Consider the following 24,653-nt stretch of genomic DNA (forward strand, 5'->3'; position numbering starts at 1 on the left):
TTAGATGCTATCTAGCTTCATTCTGTCACTCTGTCATGGCCATGCTGTTGGCCATAATTTTGGCATAATGGTGCATTTAAGCAGCCTCAGAGGCATCCATGCATGATGCCCCTGCTGTTTCCTGTCCATTTCCGTGGTGTTTCCATCCTTTTCTGAGGTTCCCAGGTGTTTGGCCAAGCTTCCCTGTGCAGAGCCTTGGTCCCCTTGAAAAATGCTCGAGTCTCCCATTGACTTCAATGGGGCTCGTTACTCGAAACGAGCACTCGAGCATCGGGAAAAGTTCGTCTCGAATAACGAGTACCCGAGCATTTTAGTGCTCGCTCATCTCTAGTCTGTACACATAAAAATGAAAAAGTTATGGATTTTTGAAGTTGGAGAGCGAGAAATGAGCCGAAAAACCCTGCGTCCTTAAGGGGGGTTAACCATGTTCTAGAGCAGTGGTGGCGAACCTATGGCACTCGTGCCAGAGGTGGCACTCGGAACCTGTTCTGCTGGCACTCAGGCCATCACCCCAGGACAGAGTTCACCAAACACTAAATCTTCCGGCAGTCCCAGGCAACTTAAGAGATGCTGCTTTCAGCGCTATTTTAATGCGACAAATTATCAACTGTTTGGAACTGTGGGAAAAGTGAGAAGGTTTTGACATAAGTGCATTATCTTTGGAGGTCTTCCTGCTGGACCCACCATTCTTCCTGTACAGAGAGTCCCTGGAGAGAAGCTACTATGATAATCTGTATTTTGCCTCCTTCTTTCAACTGTATTGGTGGCCTCAGGGGGACGATACGATTGAAAGATGTAGAAGAACAGGTAGCAATAAGTTACTTCCAAGTTGAATTCCATGCTGGCGCTTCACGGTAAATAAGTGAATTTTTGTTGTCAGTTGGGCACTTGGTCTCGAAAAGGTTCGCCATCACTGTTCTAGAGGAAAATACCAAGATTTTCCTTTTCCAACTCCAACTTTACTACATGCAAAACTTTTGAATGGATCAGTCCTCAAGGCTGATGCCTGATACAGCAGTTATGTGCAGGTAACCTATGCCCTCAAATATATGTTTGTGTCCATGTGCCATCTGTTGATTTAACAAATTGCACACAGACAAGTTTGTATCTATGGGCTCATACACATACATGCAATACCAAAAGAGGCATATAGGACAACAATCTATCCCAACACAGACAAAGGACTATTTGTTGGGAATCAAATAACAACAATCTTTATTGTAAATTATTTACAGCAATCAAGACACATAATATTAAAAACATATAAAATATTCCACAAGACACAAAAGAGCGTGGTGGTGGTCCAAAAAGTCAATCAATGTACACGCATCTCCACTATAATGGCCCAAATGCATATGTCAAAGTATCTATAAATTCAAATTACCCACCCGGGCGTGACATGATGAAAAGCTACAGGAGAGAGGCTTTGACCACCACCACAGCACCCCGACGCACGTTTCGCCGTCGCTTCTTCCTGTAGCTTGCGAATTTGCGCAATTAAAAACGGACAAAAACTGATGCGTTTTCAAAAACGCATGCATTTTTAAAAACGGATGCGTTTTTTAACGCATGTGTTTTTTATGATCTGAAAACGCACTTAGTAAAAACGGCCCAAAAAACGCCATGTGTGTCTTCACCCTAAGGTTCACAAAATGGAATGGATTGCGTTTTGAAAGGCGTTGCAGGCCCATCATGCGATTATATCCTCCCTGAGTGCATATGCCTGTTGACCAAAATGCACTAGATAAGTAGCAACATGTGTTTTCAAAACGCAATCCATTGTATGAATGTGGAGTAAGGCCGGTGACACACATGGTGTTCAGGTGGTGTTTTCCCATTGTGTTTTTTATTTGAATCTTAGACGCAGCATCTTTGCTTCTTTTGATTTCAAATGAGATTCTTCATCTTGGGTCTTGAACATTGCATTATCTAAGGTCTGCATTTGTGAAGTCCGTTTTTCAAAGTGGTTGCGTTTTTTTAAAAAAAACATCTGCATTTTGAAATACATTTTTCAATGCATTCAAAAACCTGAATGCCACGTTTGTCACTGGCCTTAGGGTGAAGACACACATGGCGTTTTTGGGCCGTTTTTGGGCCGTTTTTCCTAAGTGCGCTTTCAGATCGTTAAAAACGCATGCGTTAAAAAACGCATCCGTTTTTTAAAAACACATGCGTTTTTGTCCGTTTTTCATTGCGCATTTTCGGAAAAACTGACAAAAACGCATGCGTTTTCAAAAAACGCATGTGTTTTTAAAAATGGATGCGTTTTTAACAATCTGAAAACGCACTTAGTAAAAACGGCCCAAAAACGGCCCAAAAACACCATGTGTGTCTTCACCCTTAGGCCGCATGCGGTTTTTAACGGACTGCTTAAAAACAGCCCAAAAACAGGTTCAAAACGCCACGTGTTGTCTGCATTTGCAAATGCGTTAATTTATTGCAAAACACCGGTGGCTCGTTCCCGATCACAAGCATTTCCATAGAAACGCCACTGCGGCCCACCCCGGTGGGTGCGGTTTGGTCTGCGTTTGCAAAACGGCACAGACAAAACGGCACCTGTGCCACCACCCTGAGGGTGAAGACACACATGGCGTTTTTGGGCCGTTTTTGGGCCGTTTTTACTAAGTGCGTTTTCAGATCGTTAAAAACGCATGCGTTAAAAAACGCACCCGTTTTTTGAAAACGCATGCGTTTTTTTAAAACGTATGCGGTTTTGTCCGTTTTCATTGCGCAATTTCGGAAAAACTGACAAAAATGCAAGCGTTTTAAAAAAACGGATGCGTTTTTTATCGCATGCGTTTTTAACGATCTGAAAACGCACTTAGTAAAAACGGCCCAAAAACGGCCCAAAAACGCAATGTGTGTCTTCACCCTTGGTGTGAGACTAGAGAGGACGGAATAAGAGGCTAGCAGCTGCCCACACAGTGTTGATGTAATGGATGGGATTTAAACATATCCTATCCACAATTAGAATGAAAAAAATACAGAATGTGGCCACTAGAATGAATAAAAGTATCATATAAATAATAAATCTTTGATAATATAGCACTCACAGATAACATAGCATTTGCCAAATCAGTCCCCATCCCCAATGGAGCTCACAATCTAATCAACCTACCAGTATGTTTTTGGAGTGTGGAAGGAAACCCACACAAACACAGAGAGAACATTCAAACTCTTTGCAGATGTTGACCCTGGGACTTGAACCCAGGACCCCAGTCCTGGAAAGCTGCAATGCTAACCACTAAGCCACCATACTATCCTCATATAAGCCTGCATTCTGGCACAGCTCAGAGCTGCATATTATGAGTTTTGTTACCTTTGTTTGCCTGATAAAGGAAATCTATCATTAAAATAAAGCACGATAATCCAGGGACACTTACTCATAGATCCATACATTGTGACTGTGGTAATCTTCTTATATTTGTTATCCATAACCTCCTTCCTTCTAAATAAACTTTTTAAATTCTGCTGATGAGCTACCTTTGCCCCTCTAATATTTGGCTTCTACCAGGGGCGTTGCTAGGGTGGTAAAAGATCCGGGGCACGGGCCCCAATACATATGTAGCGCTCTTTTAGTAATGCCCCCTCCTGTACATAACCCCCTCACATAACAACTTTACTGACAGTGTATACAGCTACAGAAACACCAGAGAAATCCCTACTTTTTCCCTCCAGTGACTGCAGGTGACGTCTCCTCCATCTTCTCCATTAGGCATCACCACATCTTATGCTCCTCATTGTCCCTACATCTTGGTTCCCGGGCAGTGTTATCCTGCTCCTGCCCCTAACAATCTCCCCAAATACTGTAAGGCTGCGCTCACTCTTTGTTTTGCATTTAAACAAAACCAGGTGCGTGTTACCCATCACGCCCCAACAGTAAGTACTGTGCCCACACAGCCCCCCAGTAATGTGCCCACACAGCCCCCCAGTAATGTCCCCACACAGCCCCCCCAGTAATGTCCCCACACAGCCCCCCCCAGTAAGTAATGTGCCTCACACAGCCCCCCACTAAGTAATGTCCCCCACACAGCCCCCCACTAAGTAATGAGCCTCACACAGCCCCCCATTAAGTAATGTGCCTCACACAGCCCCCCCACTAAGTAATGTGCCTCACACAGCCCCCCCACTAAGTAATGTGCCTCACACAGCCCCCCCACTAAGTAATGTGCCTCACACAGCCCCCCCACTAAGTAATGTGCCTCACACAGCCCCCCCACTAAGTAATGTGCCTCACACAGCCCCCCCCCACTAAGTAATGTGCCTCACACAGCCCCCCCCCCACTAATTAATGTGCCTCACACAGCCCCCCCCCCCACTAAGTAATGTGCCTCACACAGCCCCCCCCCACTAAGTAATGTGCCTCACACAGCCCCCCACTAAGTAATGTGCCTCACACAGCCCCCCCCCCCACTAAGTAATGTGCCTCACACAGCCCCCCCCACTAAGTAATGTGCCTCACACAGCCCCCCCCACTAAGTAATGTGCCTCACACAGCCCCCCACTAAGTAATGTGCCTCACACAGCCCCCCACCAAGTAAAGTGCCTCACACAGCCCCCCCCCAGTAAGTAATGTGCCTCACACAGCCCCCCCCCCAGTAAGTAATGTGCCTCACACAGCCCCCCCCCAGTAAGTAATGTGCCTCACACAGCCCCCCCCCAGTAAGTAATGTGCCTCACACAGCCCCCCCCCAGTAAGTAATGTGCCTCACACAGCCCCCCACTAAGTAATGTGCCTCACACAGCCCCCCACTAAGTAATGTGCCTCACACAGCCCCCCACTAAGTAATGTGCCTCACACAGCCCCCCACTAAGTAATGTGCCTCACACAGCCCCCCACTAAGTAATGTGCCTCACACAGCCCCCCACTAAGTAATGTGCCTCACACAGCCCCCCATTAAGTAAAGTGCCTCACACAGCCCCCCCCCACTAAGTAATGTGCCTCACACAGCCCCCCCCCCACTAAGTAATGTGCCTCACACAGCCCCCCACTAAGTAATGTGCCTCACACAGCCCCCCACTAAGTAATGTGCCTCACACAGCCCCCCACTAAGTAATGTGCCTCACACAGCCCCCCACTAAGTAAAGTGCCTCACACAGCCCCCCCCCAGTAAGTAATGTGCCTCACACAGCCCCCCCCCAGTAAGTAATGTGCCTCACACAGCCCCCCCCCAGTAAGTAATGTGCCTCACACAGCCCCCCCCCAGTAAGTAATGTGCCTCACACAGCCCCCCACTAAGTAATGTGCCTCACACAGCCCCCCACTAAGTAATGTGCCTCACACAGCCCCCCACTAAGTAATGTGCCTCACACAGCCCCCCACTAAGTAATGTGCCTCACACAGCCCCCCACTAAGTAATGTGCCTCACACAGCCCCCCATTAAGTAAAGTGCCTCACACAGCCCCCCCCCCCACTAAGTAATGTGCCTCACACAGCCCCCCCCCACTAAGTAATGTGCCTCACACAGCCCCCCACTAAGTAATGTGCCTCACACAGCCCCCCACTAAGTAATGTGCCTCACACAGCCCCCCACTAAGTAATGTGCCTCACACAGCCCCCCACTAAGTAATGTGCCTCACACAGCCCCCCACTAAGTAAAGTGCCTCACACAGCCCCCCCCCCAGTAAGTAATGTGCCTCACACAGCCCCCCCCAGTAAGTAATGTGCCTCACACAGCCCCCCCCCCAGTAAGTAATGTGCCTCACACAGCCCCCCCCCAGTAAGTAATGTGCCTCACACAGCCCCCCCCCAGTAAGTAATGTGCCTCACACAGCCCCCCCAGTAAGTAATGTGCCTCACACAGCCCCCCCCAGTAAGTAATGTGCCTCACACAGCCCCCCCCAGTAAGTAATGTGCCTCACACAGCCCCCCAGTAAGTAATGTGCCTCACACAGCCCCCCAGTAAGTAATGTGCCTCACACAGCCCCACCAGTAAGTAATGTGCCTCACACAGCCCCCCACTAAGTAATGTGCCTCACACAGCCCCCCCCAGTAAGTAATGTGCCTCACACAGCCCCCCAGTAAGTAATGTGCCTCACACAGCCCCCCAGTAAGTAATGTGCCTCACACAGCCCCACCAGTAAGTAATGTGCCTCACACAGCCCCCCACTAAGTAATGTGCCTCACACAGCCCCCCAGTAAGTAATGATGGCTCACACAGCCCCCCAGTAAGTAATGTGCCTCACACAGCCCCCCAGTAAGTAATGTGCCTCACACAGCCCCCCAGTAAGTAATGTGCCTCACACACAGCCCTCCACTAAGTAATGTGCCTCACACACAGCCCTCCACTAAGTAATGTGCCTCACACACAGCTCCCCAGTAAGTAATGTACCTCACACAGCCCCCCAGTAAGTAATGTACCTCACACAGCCCCCCAGTAAGTAATGTGCCTCACACTAACCCCCTTATTCTCCCCCTTCCCTATCATGTCTCCCCCTTACCTCACAGATGCAGCTCTCTCTCTCTCTCTCTCTCTGTGCAATGCTTTCCCCGGCAGGTCATGTGACCATGACATCATCATAGGTCCTTCAGCCCCTGTGACTATTATTCACCGGAGGCTGAGCTGCTGGGGAAAGCAGTGACAGCAAACGTTCTCATCACGATCCGTGCAGGACACGGATCGTGTTGAGAGAGGGGAGGATGCCCGGGGAGATCCGGGGCAAAGGCCAAAAGATCCGGGGCACGAGCCCCGGATCTTTTGACCTAGCGACGCCCCTGGCTTCTACAGTGTCCATTTTAGGACATGGTCAGCAGTCGCAGTCATAAATCATATAATGGTAAACTTGATAACTAACACTGACACCTGACATTTGAGATGGATATTTGAGACGGACATAGATCATATAATGACATATTTGATACCTAACACTGACACTGGAGACTGACTGAGTATGAGTTTTGGATATACAACATCTACTGCCTTGCCTGCCTATCAGACATGCTCAAATGACGTGTAAGGGTTCATTCGCATGGCCGTTTGCGGGGACGTAAATGCTAGACGGCAATAGCGGGGATAATGTGCCACACATGTGTGACACCAATCCGGGCCGCACCGAATAAGATAGAGCATGCTCTATCTTTCGGTGAGTGTGCGGCCGCGCGCCGCTGTTTTGTATGGTTATGTAGCTCTACGGCGCAGAGGTATAAGGGATGTATGAAGAGGGCTCACGGGCTGAGTCCTCTTCATACAGAGGTGGGGGTTTTTGCATTTTGCACAAAACCCCCACCGCTAATAACCGCGGTCGGTGCTTGCACCGATCGCGGCTATTAACCCTCTAAACGCCGCCCGCAAAGTCGCGGGCGGCGTTTAAAAGACGGCGGCGCGTGGGCGCCGCCATCTTTTTTTCGATCGCCACGCCCCCGAACGTCATCGGGGGGAGGCGATCGGTTACCATGGTAGCCTCGGGTCTTCTCTTGACACGAGGCTACATGGTTTATGCAGGTTCGTTACAATGAGCCAGTGGCTCATTGTAATGTAAGACCTGCAAAAACGCCATACATTGCAATACTGTAGTATTGCAGTATATGGTAGGAGCGATCTGATCATCTAGGGTTAATGTACCCTAGATGGTCTAAAAAATAGTGAAAAAAAAAAGAAAAAAAAAAGTTTAAAAAATAAAAAAAATTAATAAAATATTAAAAGTTCAAATCACCCCCCTTTCCCTAGAACGGATATAAAACATAACAAACAGTAAAAATCACAGACATATTAGGTATCGCCGCGTCCCAAAATGCCCGATCTATCAAAATATAAAAACGGTTACGGCCGGCGGTGACCTCCGAGGCGGGAAATGGCGCCCAAATGTCCGAAATGCGACTTTTACACCTTTTTACATAACATAAAAAATGAAATAAAAAATGATCAAAATGTCGCACAGACCTCAAAATGGTAGCAATGAAAACGTCGCCTCATTTCGCAAAAAATGACCCCTCACACATTTCCGTGCGCCAAAGTATGAAAAAGTTATTAGCGTCAGAAGATGGCAAAAAATTTTTTTTCTTTTTTGTACACATTCGTTTAATTTTTGAAAATGTATTAAAACACAATAAAACCTATATAAATTTGGTATCACCGCGATCGCACCGAACCAAAGAATAAAGTAGGCGTGTTATTTGGAGCGAAGAGTGAAAGTCGTAAAAACTGAGCCCACAAGAACGTGACGCACGTGCGGTTTTTTTTCAATTTTTCCACATTTGGAATTTTTTTTCAGCTTCGCAGTACACGGCATGTTAAAATAAATAACATTACGGGAAAGTAAAATTTGTTACGCACAAAATAAGCCCTCACACAGGTCTGTACACGTAAAAATGAAAAAGTTATGGATTTTTGAAGTTGGAGAGCGAGAAATGAGCCGGAAAACCCTCCGTCCTTAAGGGGTTAAGGTATATATCATACCTATGTAATAATGTACAGATCTAGTTTATAAAGTGGAATTTTTATGCAACATTCTGCACAGTATATATGTGTGCAAATGTCTCTACCTAGAAAGTCATCTATTTAGAAACAGGTCATTCTTTAAGTGGCTGGCCAGGCCCACCAGTCTGGTCCCAGCATTGTGTCACATGCTGGGATATGGAGACAGGTGGGCGTGGCCGGCTGGAATCTGTGCTGAGCTGAGAGGCATGGCCGGAAGAGTCGGTGGCACTAGGCACTGGGAGGGACCGCGTGGCAAGTACTAGTTTATTGTTTTTAACCAGCCTCATCACGACCATATATCAGAGGTGTATGGAAAGGACTCGCAGGCTAAGCCCCCCTATACATATCAGCATATTACAGCAAACACTACCATTAACACCCACAAAGCTGGTACCAATTGCCAGTTAAGCCTTTACATGCCACCAGCAAAGCAACGAAATCTTGGCTGTGATCATAGCTCTCCATGAATAATAATAGTAATAGTTCCTTAGCCCCTAGAACTCAAGTAAGACAGTAGCAGAATTGATCAGATAAAAAATAACAAAAATAGTAAAAAAAAAAAGAAAAATTTCAAAAACTTAAAATCATCCCCGTTCCCTAGAACAGATACAAAAATAAATAAACAATAGAATTCAGTGTCCCAAATGTTAGTCCCAGTGGTGAACCCTGTAATGGAAAATGTCAGAAACATTTATAATTTTCAACTCTATTTTTCAACTCTACTTGCAGACGCTTATGCGTTTTGGACAAACTCCCTCCCACAATCGTTTTGGATGTGTTTAAAAACGTGAGAAAAATGCCACGTGGGAAGGTGCCCTCTCCCTCCTTATGTCTTGCATACACCACCTGCTGGTGACCTGCCAGGCTGTAGGTCAGCCCTTGGTCCCCATACCAAGCACCGTGACCACAGCATGCCCTTGGTTGCAATAGCCAGCCACTCCAGTATTCTGGGCCCCAACTTCCTCCAGGCCCACAAGAAAAAGCTAGGCCGCATGGGGGGGATGTTGCAGAAGGATGTCCTGTCTGTCAGCCGAACAGCCACGCCGGAACTGTAATAGTTAACCTTTTAACGACCTGGCCCTTTTTAGTTGTAGGCTTGGATTTTACAGCTTTCACTGTGCACCACAAATGAAATCTACTTTATTCTTTGGGTCGGTGCAATCATGGGGATACCAAATTTGTATAGGTTTTGTAATGTTTTCATACATTTACAAAAATGAAAACCTCCTGTACAATTTTTTTTTTTAATTTTGCCATCTTCTGGGGCCAATAACTTTTTCATACTTTGGTGTACGGAGCTGTGGGTGGTGTCATTTTTTGCAGCAAATATGCAATATGCAGCAAAGACTTACCGGCCCGCAAGCCCTCTCCATGCACCGGGACCCGGCTTGCGCCGTAAGTCGGGAAGGGGTTAATGCAGTACCGACACAACTGTTTGGCTGGAAGATGGGACATTCTATGATTATATTTCTATATAATGCAGGGACTCCAGTTCACTGCAATATATGCTGCCTGTGGGATCAAGTCACCAGCTGTTTCTGATACAGTCAAAATGCTTAAAAAAACCAAAACGGGCATATTCCCATGTGGAGTTTTTGTCACGTTTTAAACGCATCCTAAACGCAAGTGGGAGGGGGTTTGGCCTTTGGCATTTGGGTTTGGCATTTAAAAACGTGATAAAAACACCACGTGGGAATCAAACCTCCATTTTTCTAATGAAGAAGTCAAAAGCAGTTGTGGATCACAATGGATGAGAACATATCATTGAGAGGCGCTGCTCCATCTCTTTATTTTAACTCTACTTTTGGTTTGAACATCAAAAACTGCATCAGAAAACCTGAATGTTGGAACACAACCTTAAGATTCTGGGGCTTTTACATATATAATGATAATTAGATTTTTGCAACCTATTGAAACTTGCAGCAAGTCAGAGCTCTGCTCCAGATCTGCAGTGCATTTCCTTTTGAAGCTTTTTTAAAGGGTTAAACTGACCACTAAAATCTGTGTGTCATACACTGTGTGAGGTTACTACTGAAATGACTTAGTTACCAATATGCAGTATATATATATATGTATAAAAGAACAATGCACACAATCCAAAATTTACTTGACCTACAAAATAAGTTGTGTTTAAGGAACATTGGGTACTGCAATGAGAATCACTTTATTTTGTTAACTCCTTCATGTCCTGGCATAAATCCTAGCACTTTTCACTGCATGTAGTGCTATATAATCTGGAGCAAAGACTGAATACACTAATGAAAACTAGATCTAGATGTAAACAGAAACCCAGAATGCCTTATTCATCAAGAAATAGAAATGAAGTGCAAGTGAAGCATTTAGCTTCCTCATACGCCTGTGGACGTGTGTGCAGCATAGACTGTCCTTCTCACAGACCCTCCTTTTCTTTTAACTCCAGCCTCTTCTATAACAAGCACAATAAGAAATTTCCTCTCAATCTTGCTTTCCTCTGTCCGTTTCCTGCAGGTTTCCTTGCGGTCAAAGCAAAGAAAGAAATCTAGAGGTAAGGTTCAGCTGTGATCTCTTCTTATTCGGGTTGAAGTAGTATCTGCACTTGGGTGAAGTCATGGTATATAAAACGATAACTGCACGCTTATCTCAAGTATAATTTTAGCTGTAACATTCAATTAGCAATTCATATACATGACAAGTCTACTAAATGTCTTCATGTAGTCGGCTCCATAGAGGTGTAATAGTATCTCTTAAAATGCATAGAAGAAATTGTATAGATAGCAGTATACTTTTTAGTTATTTTATATCCCCTCACCATTTTTGTATGAGAATCATTGATGCGATGACATGTGATTTACTACATATTATCAGGATTTTGCATACATCTGGCTTTCTAAAAGAAATTCCTTTATTTATTGCAGTCAGTATATTCAAAATGAGTCGCAGAAGAATCTCTTGTAAAGAATTGGGAGATGCTGACTGTCAGGGATGGTTGTATAAGAAGAAAGAAAAGGCATTTCTCGGCAACAAGTGGAAAAAGATTTGGGCAGTTTTAAAGGGATCCTGTCTTTACTGGTATACAGGTCACATGGTAAGCACACATGTTTACAGCCTTCTCTTTCATTTATTTTCTGTGATCTCGTTTTGTTGTTGGCTATAACTAGACGCCTAGTTGTGAGCTAGCTTCCATTTTGTGTTATAAATCTATTAAATGGGAATCCATTTGCATCCTTTTAAACAGTTTTTCAAACCCTTTAAGGACCATTTCCATTTTTTTCTCCCCGTCTTTAAAAATACATGTTTCATTTTTCAGTTTACAGAGCAGTTTGAGGGCTTGTTTCCTGCACAAATTGTACTTCCTACTGATGGCCTTTCATATTCCATGCCGGTTACTTGGAAGTTGTAAAAAAAAAATTCTAAATTTGATGAAATTGTAGAAAAAAGGCATTTGCATGTTTTTCTTGTGGGCACAGTTTTTACACATTTCACTGCACTGTACAATGCTGTATGAGGTCTTGTTTTCTGCGTGACAAATTGTACTTCTAAGTGACAGTGTTTAATATGGATGCCATACACTGTGGGAAGTGGGAAAAAATTTTAAATAGGGAAGCATTTCTGCATTTTTATTATGGGCTCTGCTTTTACGGCTTTCACTGTTTGCTCTAAATGAGACCTCTCCTTTATTCTTTGTGTCGTATGATCACGGGGATACAAATTTATATAGGTTTTATTTTATGTTTAACATATTTGATAGAATTAAAACCTTTTGTACACAATTTTTATTTCATTCTGTTCTGTTCCAACATCAATAACTTTTTGATACTTCAGCATGTCGCGCTGTGAAAGGTGCCACTTTTTTGCGTGATGTGATGACGTGATAAAGTTTTCATTGCTCCCATTATGAGAACTGTGCAACTTATTGATCACTTTTTATTGATTTTTTTTAGTCCTACAATATTGCAGTAGATTGCACTATATGGATAATTTGCTTTGGATCTATATCAGATTGCTTTTGGCACACTGCCAAATGACCGGTCATGGAGTCTCATACAGACTCAAGGCTGCCATGGGAACACTACATATAGACTTGGACTGCCATGGGAACAGATTGTTGCTCGCCCATGATGTCACGGGGAACAAGGATGCAATCCAAGATGGCAGCGCCCACAAGCCACTGGCATTTGTTTTCTATGACTTTGCAGCAGATAAATGATTAACACTCCCCACCTGTGTCAGCACCAATCACTTAGGGATGGATGTGATAGGCACTCCACAACGATGATATTTCTGTGCTTTTAAAGTTTGTGTATTTCACAGCTAATGTAGTCCATTTTAAAATTATGAATTAAAAGGGGGGTTTTTTTAGAACTTGGATACGGTGTGTTAGGGATTGTTTATCGACCCAATTGACCAAATCGACCAAATAACTTTATATTTATAACCCAGCATCAGCATGGGTTCATGAGGGATCTGTCCTGTCAGACTAATCTGATCAGCTTCAATGAGGAGGCACGTTGTAAGCTGGACTTGGGGGAGGCTGTGAATAAGAATTTTGCCCTTATTCAAATGACTTGTCAGAATACAAATGGAATATTGAGTACAGTTTTGGGCACCAATATATATAAAAGACACAGTATAACTGGAACTGGTGCAGAGGAGAGCAACCAAGATTATTAGGGAGAATACATTGAAAAATTTGGGGTAATTCAGCGTAGAGAAAAGACCTCATTTCAATGTACAGATACCTGAATGGGCAGTAAAGGGAGGTCCCCAAAAATCTGTTTAGACTTAGGCCTGCGACCAAGAGAAGGGGGCATCCTCCAATCCTAGAGGAGAGGTGATTCTACCATCAGCATAGACAAAGGTTCTTTACTGTAAGAGCAGTGAGACTATGGAACTCTCTGCCGCAGGAGGTTGTAATGGGTGATAATTCGAACATGCTAAAGAAGAGCTTCGGGAAAGATTTGCATTTTCAAATGGGTTCATTTTTATGGTAAAAATAGCATAATGATTAAAATTTATTAACCCTTTCCTGTAGCAGAACAGATTAAAACTGCTGTCTTGCCACTTGTTTTTATTAAAACTTTTACTCAGTTTTCCGTACAGTAAAATAAACATAATAAAATTATTCTGTAGGTTATTGAGATTCAGGAGACACCAAACATGTACAGATTTTTTGTTTTACTACTTAAATATAACACTTTTTTTAAGGAAATAGAATTTACCTATTTGTTGACATATCCTAAGAACTATAATGTTTTTTATTTCTCAAATGAGGATTATTAGGGCTTGATTATTCTGAGAAAAGGTAACGGATAGATGGGTAGCATCAGGGTCCATTTGACTTTTTGATCACGTTCTATTACATATTTTTAGTCTTTATACCTCATACCTATGCTGGGGATACCTCGATCCCTTATACAATACATTGCAATACTTTTGCTCTTCACATAGAGTCCTGATACAGGCTGATGGCAGGCGTAACATATTCTTGTTAAGAGGTCCTAACTTAAAAGTTTAGGCCAGTAAGCAAGTTACAAACAAGGATCCTAGGACCATAACTATCTAAAGCAAAGGTTACAGAGAAAGCCAGTCATGTTTTTGTCATTTGCAAATGGATATCAATTAATATTTGCATGTAACTGTGCAGTGGTGGACCCCATGAAAACATTTTACTTGTGGGCGTTATGCACTCCAGTCCAAGATGGGCAAAGGGACATATTCCTGACGAAAGGAAGATAAGAATGGAATATTATTTAGTCTGTTTCAAGGGGCAGTTGTTTTCTAATGTGTCACACATTTACAGTCCATTGGCTGCTAGGTGCTGGCTCACTTTACTGGAGAAAGGAATTTACCGTACTCTATGTAGGAAACTGAGGCCTTGTGGACACAACCTGTGTGCTGAAACAGACTATAAACAGGAGAATCTTTGTGGCCCATTTTGTTTAGGTGGAGATGGGATGGATGCTCATCCCTCCCAGACCCATTGGAGCCAGCCATGCTGCAACAAAGCCATAAATAGGACCTACACTATAATGTGCCCAGTGAGACAGAGCACTGAGTCCATGCAGAATAGAAGTCAATGGACTGGGAGCTTCAAGCAATTTGTATAGCTAAGTCACGGCCTCCATATACAGTTGTAAGCATGTGGCCTAAGTGAGACATATTGGGGAACATTTACTAAAAGTAGTGAAAACTGCACTAAATGCAGTTTGCCTGTGAATAATGCAGCATGTGCCAGATTCATGATTTCTTGTGCCCATTCTTCATGAATCTAGCGTTCCCTGAACAGCCCTGACAGAGTTCACCAATTTTTTTTTGGTGCACCTTTAACATAGGGCTTGCGACACACTTTTGTCAGACTTGGCATGATAAATCTGGAGCATGGTCTGACTGAGCAGCAGAACACCCCCTAATTTGTGTTGCATGATGTCTAGTGCAAAATTTGTGGTGCAGGCACTTCTTAAATACCTGTGCAAGCAGTTTGTTCTAGAAAGAACTTGCAAAGTCCACCAGAAAACTGACGCAAAGCCCTTAGTATATGTGCCCCATTGAGAACACTTCAGTCCTGACTATTGGTTTCTGCGACCCTCCAATTGAAATCTCCTTCTTTTGTGCAACTTTTAACCAAAGAGTAACATATCCACAGCATACATCAACACCCAACACGTCATGTACCACATTTATTACGTTTTAAGTTGTCTGAGGCTACCTTCCCACCATGTTTTTGCCCTCCATTGTATGGTATACGTTGGGCAGTTTCCTAACATGTCCTAACAATGGAGGGCTAAAACATATCCAACTGTATGCTCATACATTGGGATACATCGTCCTGTTTCTACTCCTCCCCTGAAAGCAGCTGCTACAAATGTTCAGGGTGTTTCCCCCAGTGTTGCACCTGTCCTTGCATGTCCTTACATCCTAACTGATCAAACGCACAGCAGAGGCCGGGGAGAGGTGTAATACTGTGCATCCATCCCCCATAGCCTCGATAATAATAATATTTGTTTATTTAGCGCCATCAAATTCTGTAGCGCTTTACAAATTATAGGGGACATATACAAATATTACATTACAGAGTACAAACATTCATATGAAATAAGTTGAGTGAGGGCTCTGCTCTCAAGAGCTTACAGTCTATGAAGATGAAGGGGTGAAATAAGGAGTAAAAGAGATTTTATAAAGGTCCAGCCATAATTTATAAGGAAACAATATAAAATAATTTAATAAATAATTCTGCTGCTTGAACCAGCCATCAGCCGCCATCTTATATACAAGGTCCAATGTGAAAGTGAATGCAGAGAAGCCTGGAACTTGGTATATATATGGTGTTTGCTGGATAATCGACAGAAGAAGGACATAGGATGCAATAGTAAAGGGAGAGTTGACATTTCATGCAGTTAGTGAGTATGATAGGCTTGTCTAAAGAGATGGGATTTAAGAGCACTTTTGAAACTTTAGAGGGTGGGTATTAGTCTGAGAGTCCTGGGAAGAGCATTCCAGAGAATTGGTGCAACTCAGGAGAAGTCCTGGAGATGTGTGTGAGAGGTTCAAATTAAGGTAGAGATTAATCAATATCACTGGCAGATCGAAGAGCACGGGTTGGTCGACTGATATGAGAGAAAAGTGATCGGGAGGTGCAGCATTATTCAGAGCTTTGTGGACGAGGGGGTTTTTATTTTTAAGTGAGTACGGAAGGAGACAGGCAACCAGTGCAGTGATTGACACAAACTGGAGGCATCCTTGTAGCGTTTGATCTGAAAGACAAGGCTGCATTAAGAAGAGATTGTAGAGGAGATAGTTTAGTGAGTGAAATGCCTATTAGTAGAGAGATACAATAGTCTAGTCGAGAGGAAATAAGCGCAACAATTAGCATTTTAGAAGTTTCAATTGTCAGAAATGGTCGGATTCTGGAGATATTTCTGAGATGCATGCAGCAAGAGCGAGCAAGATATTGAATATATGGTGAATAGGACAGTGGGCCTGCTGCCTCAGTGCTATAGTGATCCCACGGACTGAGGTGGAGAAATCATGGTTGGGTCGGTTAGTAGATGGTGGAAAGACAAGAAGTTCAGTCTTAGAAAGATTCGTTTCAGGCAGAGAGAGGACATGATGCTATAGACAGCAGAGAGACATTCACTAGTGTTCTGGATCAAGGCAGTGGTGATGTTACGTGCAGAAGTATATAGCTGGGTATTATCAGTCTTGATAGGCCTCTGTTGAGCTGAGCCTTTGCTCAGAAGAAGGGAGCAGCATGGAAAGACATAGCTTCCACCAAACAAAGCATTCATTCCTGTTTTCATAAAAAATGTCTAGAATGGATCTAGAATGAAAGCAAATAAGAGACACATTACAAATAAACTAATTTCACACATATTTTAATAAATCAAGAAGCTTGCTGTTCTTATCTCTGCTTTGAAACAAGGTCTGGTTTTTGTTTTAGGAAAAACATACAGTCAATATCTGTTTTAGACAGGAGATTGAAATGGAAAGATTCTGTTTCTCCAGATAACATAATCAATTACAGTTTCCTGCAAGGATAATTGTACCTACAATAGCAATGCACTGGCCATGTGTGCCAAGTTTTAGGCAGTATTTTGTTACAATATTTTAACCAGCTGAAATAATTATAAGTCAAAATGTAGATGTTCTATTAATTTGGATGTTCTCTTAGAAGATAATCCTTGAAACATAGGATTTTCTGTGGAATGGTACCTGTTCTAATTTTCTCTGAAGAGGGCCCCATTCACACTACCATATTGGGGGCCGCTATCTGGCCCCAAAATTTGTGGCCATATCACATCACTTGGTCACCGCGTGGAACGTACCCTGTGTCTCACCGCACCATGACTAAGCCAGGATGTTGCACCGCAAAATGTAGATTATGTCCTATTTTTGGCCTGATTGGCGATGCGGCCCTCTATGGAGTGCTCATCCCTCCCCTTTTCTCCAGCTGGTCGTGGGCTACGCCTGGGTTACGGCCCCTGTGAGCACACTGTCATATGAATTTAGTTTTACTTGGCAGGAATTCAACAAACATTAACTACAACAAACATTTATCTGAAAATGTTATTGGTGGCATTCCAGCAGCCAGTCATTCCATTTTAACTGTCTGCAGTCACTGTACATGTTTAATTTCCCAATTGATGTGCAGCAACACTGTAATAAACAGGTTGAAATCGATGGAATAGAAGAGCTAGACGCAAGTACCATCTCTGCAGTAACTTTACCTGAGGGACAGCCAGAACATTCAATATGTACAGAAAGAGAAAGGACCCAGATTTAAAACTATGTTGGTACTATAAATGGTATTCAAAGATTAGGAACAGAACTATATGAATTACAGTACTACATACAGAAGTGTCATCCCCTTGAACCAGGTGATCAGGGTACCAGAAGTTGGATGCTCATTACTTTCATACTGACCTATACTAAGAATAAGTCATCTGCAGTTGAAACTAGAAGTTTACAAACACTATATAAAAATACAGATATGAATGTTTTTCTTATTATCTGACATGAAATCAGAATAAACCTTTCCTGTTTTCAGGGCCGGATTATAGAAGGGCGCCCAGGGTGATGCCCTGGGCCATGCCCACTGTGTATTTGGTTCTGGACTCCCTGGGCTGTACCTAGCAGCATGCCTCTGGCAGAGCGAGGGAACAACCAGTTCCCTGCTTTACCATTAAACAAGATGGTGAGTAAACCTCTGAGGGACACCACGAGGGAAGAAGATGAGGTCGGCGCCTATAGGGGGAACAGAGGAAGGTGAAGTAAAATTTTATTATTTTGGGGGGCGTGGCTAGCGAATGGCGGGTTAGGACGCACAGACTGAGTGCTCCGCTCCGGAACCCGGCTATCTACCAGTGCAGCAGGCGTTAATTACCTCTTACCTTAGCCATGATGGTGGGCAAAGGCGGCAGGAACACCGGGAGATCCCGCCCGAGGAAAGAAAACAGGAGCTTGTCCACCTTTTTCGAGCCGGCGGGCTCCGTTAGCAAGAGGCCGGCATCACCCAAGATGGCCGCCGGCACTGTGAGCGCCAGCGCTTCCTCCCCGAAGACGCAGGGGAGAGAGAGACTGCCCCAACAAGTGCCTGTGACAGCTGCCTTGGCACCCGGTCGGGAGGCAGATGAAGTGGGGGTAGCCGAGACCGGACCACAAAGGGAGGCACCACGCACCACTCCGGTCCAGGTAGGAGAGAGAGTGAGCCCAGTAATGGGGTCTGCTCCAACCCAGCGCGCTCAAGCCACGTGGGCAGACAAGGTGGCCTCACCAACACTAGGAGGAAGCCAGCAACATGACTCACTAGAGGAGCGTGCGACAGCTCGCAGTCCCCGGTCAGAACGGGATGCCCCCCCCTCTCCAAGATCACCAGAGATAGTGGGGGAAGCTCCCACCAGCATGCATGTGGGGAAACAAGCTGGGCTCTCCACACCAAGCCCTGGGGCTCACTCTGCCTCTCTGGGGGCCTCTCCACGATGGGCATCTCCCCACAGCCCTAATCCCTCTGTCAAGCCTCCTGCTTCAGGCGATGGAGGGCATTGGCCTGGTGCCTCCTCGCCTGCCTCACGTGCCAGTGATGAGTGGGATTGGAGGGCCCATATAATGGCGCTACCCACGAGAGAAGACCTTCAAACCCTTTTAGGGAAGATGGAAGCCTCGCATAAGAAAGACATGGAGGACATTAAGTCAGAGATTAAGCATGTGGGACACAGAGTCCTGGAGCTGGAGGACCAGCAGGAGGACCTGCGTGATGTTATTCATTCTCATAAGGAGGTAATTCTACAACACACATCTCAAATAGCTGATATTATGGATCATCTCGACGATATTGAAAACCGTCATAGGCGGAATAATTTGAGAATACGTGGCCTCCCAGAAGAGATTTTGCCGGAACAACTAGAGACTTGGGCTCAGAAATTCTTTGGTAACTTGTTACAAATGTCTCTCAGCAAGAAGATTGAGATTGACAGGATACATCGCACACTTGGTCCGCGCTCCTCTGATCCTAAACGTGCGCGAGATGTCATATGTCGCATACATTTTTACAGGGAGAAGGAACGTATCCTACAGCGGGTCCGAGACTCTGGGGGCATACAACATGGAGACTCATCCATTCTGATCCTACCAGACTTAGCCAGACGTACACTATTCCTAAGGAAAGCTCTTAAGCCCCTTTTGCAGCTCCTACGGGATCACGACATCCCTTACAGATGGGGGTACCCTTTCCAATTGCTGGCCAGGAAAGATGGAAAGACTGCTTCATTCAGACGTCTTGGAGATCTACCCAAGTTCCTAGGAACTTTTGAGCTACCAATGGTGTCATTACCAGATTGGCCGAGTCCGATCTCTCTGCCTGTGTCACCGCCGAGGGAACAATGGAACAGAGTCCCGCCCAAACAACAAAGGGATCCCAAGAGACCCAGAAGTGCTGCCTCTACGAGTTCAACCTGAGATACATCCCGTTTAGTGGATACCCCTGAAGCCTCCACTATCTTGGTTTATTGTGAATTTCCCACTTGTAACGCCCAGTTGGGGGCACCTTAGAGCGCTATTGTTGCACAATATAAGATTTGTTACGCCTGCTGCCGTATACCTGGCCTGTTGAGCCATGTTCTCTCTTAGGGTTTGGTGCCAATGCACAACCGTCATAAGCTTGTCTAGTTCCCAAGTAGGGTTAGCAACAATTTGTGTTGCTCAGTGCATAGCACCTAAGAATAGAATAATATATTGCACTGTATATACTGGCTTCCTAGTTTCCTTGGGACTGGGAACCTGGTGTACAGATTGCTTGTTTCCTTTTATTTTAGTATAAAGTCTGCCATTTGAGCTCCCCTGTCTGTCCTTGTTTGTCTTTGTGCGTCTTACCCTTTTCTCCTCTCCCTTTGGTGCGAGTGACATCACTGCCGAATCATTATGTCTAACCTGTCCTTTGCCACGTTCAATGCTAGGGGCCTAAATAGCCCAGGAAAGAGAGGGCAAATTCTATACAAATTCCATAAATTGCGTGTTCAGATAGTCATGTTCCAAGAAACGCACTTTAAAACCTCTTGTATGCCGGTGTGTCGTAATAAGTTCTATAATGTCTGGTTTCATGCTCCAAATCCTGTTCAGAAGTCCAAAGGGGTTTCCGTGGCATTTCACTCTTCCTTTTCTCCGCAGGTCCTGGACTCTAGGGTGGATCAAGAAGGCAGATTTCTCTTTCTTAAGATATCTGTAGCAGGCTCAGTATACACCCTGGCTAACGTATATTTCCCAAACGTAGGACAAATCGCGTACGGTCTTTGTCTCTTGGAGAATTTGGCAGAATTTGCTGGGGGATCGGCCATCATACTCGGAGGTGATCTGAATGTACCGCTTGATCCAAGCCTTGACACTTCTGAAGGTAAGTCCTCAATTTCTTTTGCAGCCACCCGTAGACTCAAACAAGCAATAGCCAAATTGAACTTAGTAGACCTTTGGAGAATACTACATCCTACACTTAGGGATTATAGTCATTACTCTAGTGTGCACAACACATATAGCCGTATTGACACTATTCTGATCTCCCACTCCCTTCTTGATCTCGGTCCTACATGCTCCGTTGACTCTATTTTGTGGTCTGACCATGCGCCGGTACTGGGAGCGATCAGACCCTATCCTCAGAAGAGGAAAACATTTTCTTGGCGACTAAACGACCACTTGCTAAAAGATGTCTTATGTCTGACTGAGATCAGGACGGCCTTAGAGAGATTTAAAACAGGCAACATAATTGATTATAGTAATGCCCCGACAATGTGGGAAGGGTTAAAATGTGAACTCCGTAGAATATTTATGTCTCATGGGGCTAGACTCAAGAAACAAAATGCCTTTAAACTAAGGACCCTGCTAGCTACCCTGACTTCCCTTGAGTCTGCAAACAAGAGGCAGAAGACTGATGCCCTAAGAGCAGAGTTATCTTCTGTTAGACAACAAATCCTACAAATCTTGGATCAAAAAACGCTATGCGCGAGAGATCGGCTGCGTTTTGGTTACTTTGAATATGGTAACAAAAGCGGAAAATGGCTTTCTAGGGCCCTACACCCTAGGTTACTTTCCTCAAGGGTGATGTCCATAAACTCTCCTACTAAGGGTGCACTCCATAGTCCCTCAGAAATCCTTGAGGAATTCAAAGAATTTTATGAAAACCTCTATAATATACCAACACATGCAGACCCGAACAGGAAAGAGGAGATCGCTGCGTATTTATCTAAATTTGCCCCTAAAGGCATCTCACAAGAGATAGCACAGGGATTAGAAGATGAATTTATGCCAGAGGAACTTTCCCAGGTGATCAAGGAATTGAAAGTGGGCAAGAGCCCGGGCCCGGATGGCTTCTCCCCGCGCTTTTATAAATTATTGAAATCGGATCTGATAGATCCCCTCTTGGCCTCATATAATGCAATTGCAAAAGGAGCTTCGTTTCCCAAACAATCTTTAATGGCGCATATCTCTGTAATCCCAAAACCGGGAAAGGACACTACACACTGCGCCAATTTTAGGCCCATCTCCCTTATAAATATAGACATAAAGATATACTCCAAAATGATAGCGCAGCGCCTGCAAAAACTGATCCCTGGCCTCATTCATAAAGAGCAGGTAGGCTTTGTCCCAAATAGAGAAGCCAGAGATAATACGATCAAAACAATATCCCTGATGCATGCTGCTCGCCGTCATAAGATACCTACGTGCCTACTCTCTGTGGATGCCGAAAAGGCATTTGACAGGGTTAGTTGGGACTTTATGGAGCAGACACTTCAACAGATAGGTCTCGGTCCTCTCATGCTGACGCGTATAATGGCCCTCTACCAGCATCCGACGGCTATGGTCAGGGTTAACGGGGACCTTACTGCACCATTTAATATAAGTAATGGGACCCGTCAAGGGTGTCCCCTCTCACCGTTACTTTACATTCTAGTAATGGAATCCCTGGCGAATGCCATCAGAACCAATGAATCCATTAAAGGCTTAAACTTGGGCTGCTATCACCATAAAATGTCCATTTTTGCGGATGACCTACTACTATTCATCACACAACCACGCATAACACTCCCTACGGTTATGGTAGAGTTTAAAATTTTTTCCGAACTCTCTAACTTCAAGGTGAATCTCACCAAATCCGAAATACTTAATGTAAATCTGCCTGACACCCTAGTGGGAGAGATTAGGGGCGAATTTCCCTTTCGCTGGGCTGAGAAATCTATCACGTATCTGGGGATACAGATCTCAACGGACTTGTCTAGTCTGTTTCAGGTGAACTACCAACCCCTCCTGACCACAATCGAGAAAGATCTCCTCGCATGGAAGCGCTTGCCACTCTCTTGGTTTGGAAGGATCAGTGTAATTAAAATGGACATATTACCGAAATTACTTTACTATTTCCAGACAATTCCCCTACGTATCGCTTCTCCCTTCTTTAGCAGACTCAAGGGAATAATCTCAAGATTTGTATGGGACTCATCTAGGCCCCGTATGTCACACTATATTCTCACCAGACCCAAAGAACTAGGTGGAGCAGGCCTGCCAGACATGGGCCTATACTATGAGGCCTCTATGCTGGCATGCATGGTTGACGCAGTTTTAAGTTCACCCTCTAAGCTATGGGTGATGTTAGAAGTCTCCCTGAATTCGACTCCCTTGGGAGCGTCTCTGTGGCTTTCTGCCACAAATCGAGGGATAACCCCGGTCCGCACACCCCTATATAAAACACTTATTGGTGTCTGGGATATAATGAGGAAACGCCACAATTTGACGTCCATACCTGGTCCTATGTCACCAATATTCTTAGACCCTAGATGCCCTCTGAGGGACATGACCCCGGAATTGTTCGGACTTCCACCAAACGAGGTGGTGCAAATAAGGCATGCTTTAGTAGATAGGGACGTGCACTCCCTGGATGGATGGTTCCCCACAAACATGAGGGGTAGTAGGTGGTTTATGGCTAAGCAGCTGAGTAGTTTTATCCAGTCATTAGGACCCACACAAGCGCTTACACGGGAAGTGACATTTATAGAGCGTATTTTCACGAATAAAACTGCTCCTAGACATTTGATTTCTACAGTCTACGGGTGGTTGCTGAAGGAGAGGGCTGCGAAAATACCAATCCCATATAGACAAGCATGGGAAAGAGCTTTGAACAAATCATTTTCTGAGGAGGAATGGGACAAGGCGGCCATTCTGACTCATAAAATCTCTGTGTCAGCACAAATTCAAGAGACAAACTTTAAAATCATGGCCAGATGGTACCGAACCCCAGCAAAGTTACATAGGATGTTCCCCTCGGTGTCTGACGTTTGCTGGAGATGTGGCCGGGAGCAGGGTTCCATGCTACACGTCTGGTGGTCCTGCCCTGGGGTTCAGGATCTGTGGAAGGGGGTCTTCGCTCTTTACAACAAATTATGGTCAGATACTATTACACCACTCCCAGAGCTTGGGCTGCTGTCTATGTTCCCGGGTTCAATTTCAGCGGCGAAGAAAGGCTTTCTGAGACACTGCATTGCTGCCACTCGCCAAATAATTCCCAGGCTCTGGAAGTCCAGTATGTGCCCAACGAGAGCCCAGTGGGCAGAGGCTCTCAATAATATAATGAGGATGGAAGAAATGAGAGCCATGGAGGGGTTGACGGACTCGCAGTTCGATAAATATACTAAGACTTGGTCCCCCTGGATAGATTTCCGCAGCTCAACGGAATTTGCATCTTGGATAGAGGGGGTATAGGTTAGATAGGAGATATTTTAGGACCAGGTGGACGAATCCTCGCACCCCTTACCTACCCCCCCTTCCCCCTTTGCTCCCCCTTTTTCTTTTCCTTTTTTCCTTTTCTTCCCCTATTGTGCTCCTTCCCTCCTACCCTCCCTCCACCCCTAATGTGGTTCCCGATATATGTTTGTTCTATGTGAGTAATGTTGTTAATCTTGTAGTTATGTTAATCGAGTTATAGTCCTATACGACTTCTTTCTTTGCATCTTAATATAGAGTTGGCCTTTATTACAGCAGTAATAGTATGTTTCATGAAACGGCTATTCATTTTTTCTAAATTGTACCTACGGTGTATGACATTTGTTCTATATACACTATGATACGTATACTGACTTAGTTTGCACTTGTTCCAATGTTAATACTTTGAAAGTTTTTATATGCCATCTTCAATAAAAGTCTATTGAACAGAAAATTTTATTATTTTACCTTGGACTGTATATAGGTTTTATAGGGAGATTGTATATAGCTGTTATGGGGGGATGT

At 44.5% G+C, this 24,653-nt stretch overlaps 1 protein-coding gene across 2 annotated transcripts in view; it reads left to right on the top strand.

Annotated features, from left to right (window-relative positions):
* The window catches only part of IPCEF1 (interaction protein for cytohesin exchange factors 1), a 136,149-nt gene that overhangs the window by 51,747 nt on the left and 59,749 nt on the right, over window positions 1-24,653 (top strand). Inside the window, exons 1-3 of one of the 2 annotated variants that reach the window (XM_072141096.1) lie at window positions 8,548-8,669; window positions 10,905-10,941; window positions 11,312-11,481. In XM_072141096.1, the coding sequence (XP_071997197.1) occupies window positions 11,326-11,481 (156 nt within the window). In that variant the 5' untranslated portion in view covers window positions 8,548-8,669; window positions 10,905-10,941; window positions 11,312-11,325. Of the gene's footprint in view, window positions 1-8,547; window positions 8,670-10,904; window positions 10,942-11,311; window positions 11,482-24,653 lie in introns of those variants that run through there. The other variant, XM_072141095.1, reaches the window with a different exon arrangement.

This window comes from Engystomops pustulosus, chromosome 3 (assembly GCF_040894005.1).
Source record: "Engystomops pustulosus chromosome 3, aEngPut4.maternal, whole genome shotgun sequence".
In the NCBI taxonomy this organism is placed as follows: Eukaryota; Metazoa; Chordata; class Amphibia; order Anura; family Leptodactylidae; genus Engystomops; species Engystomops pustulosus.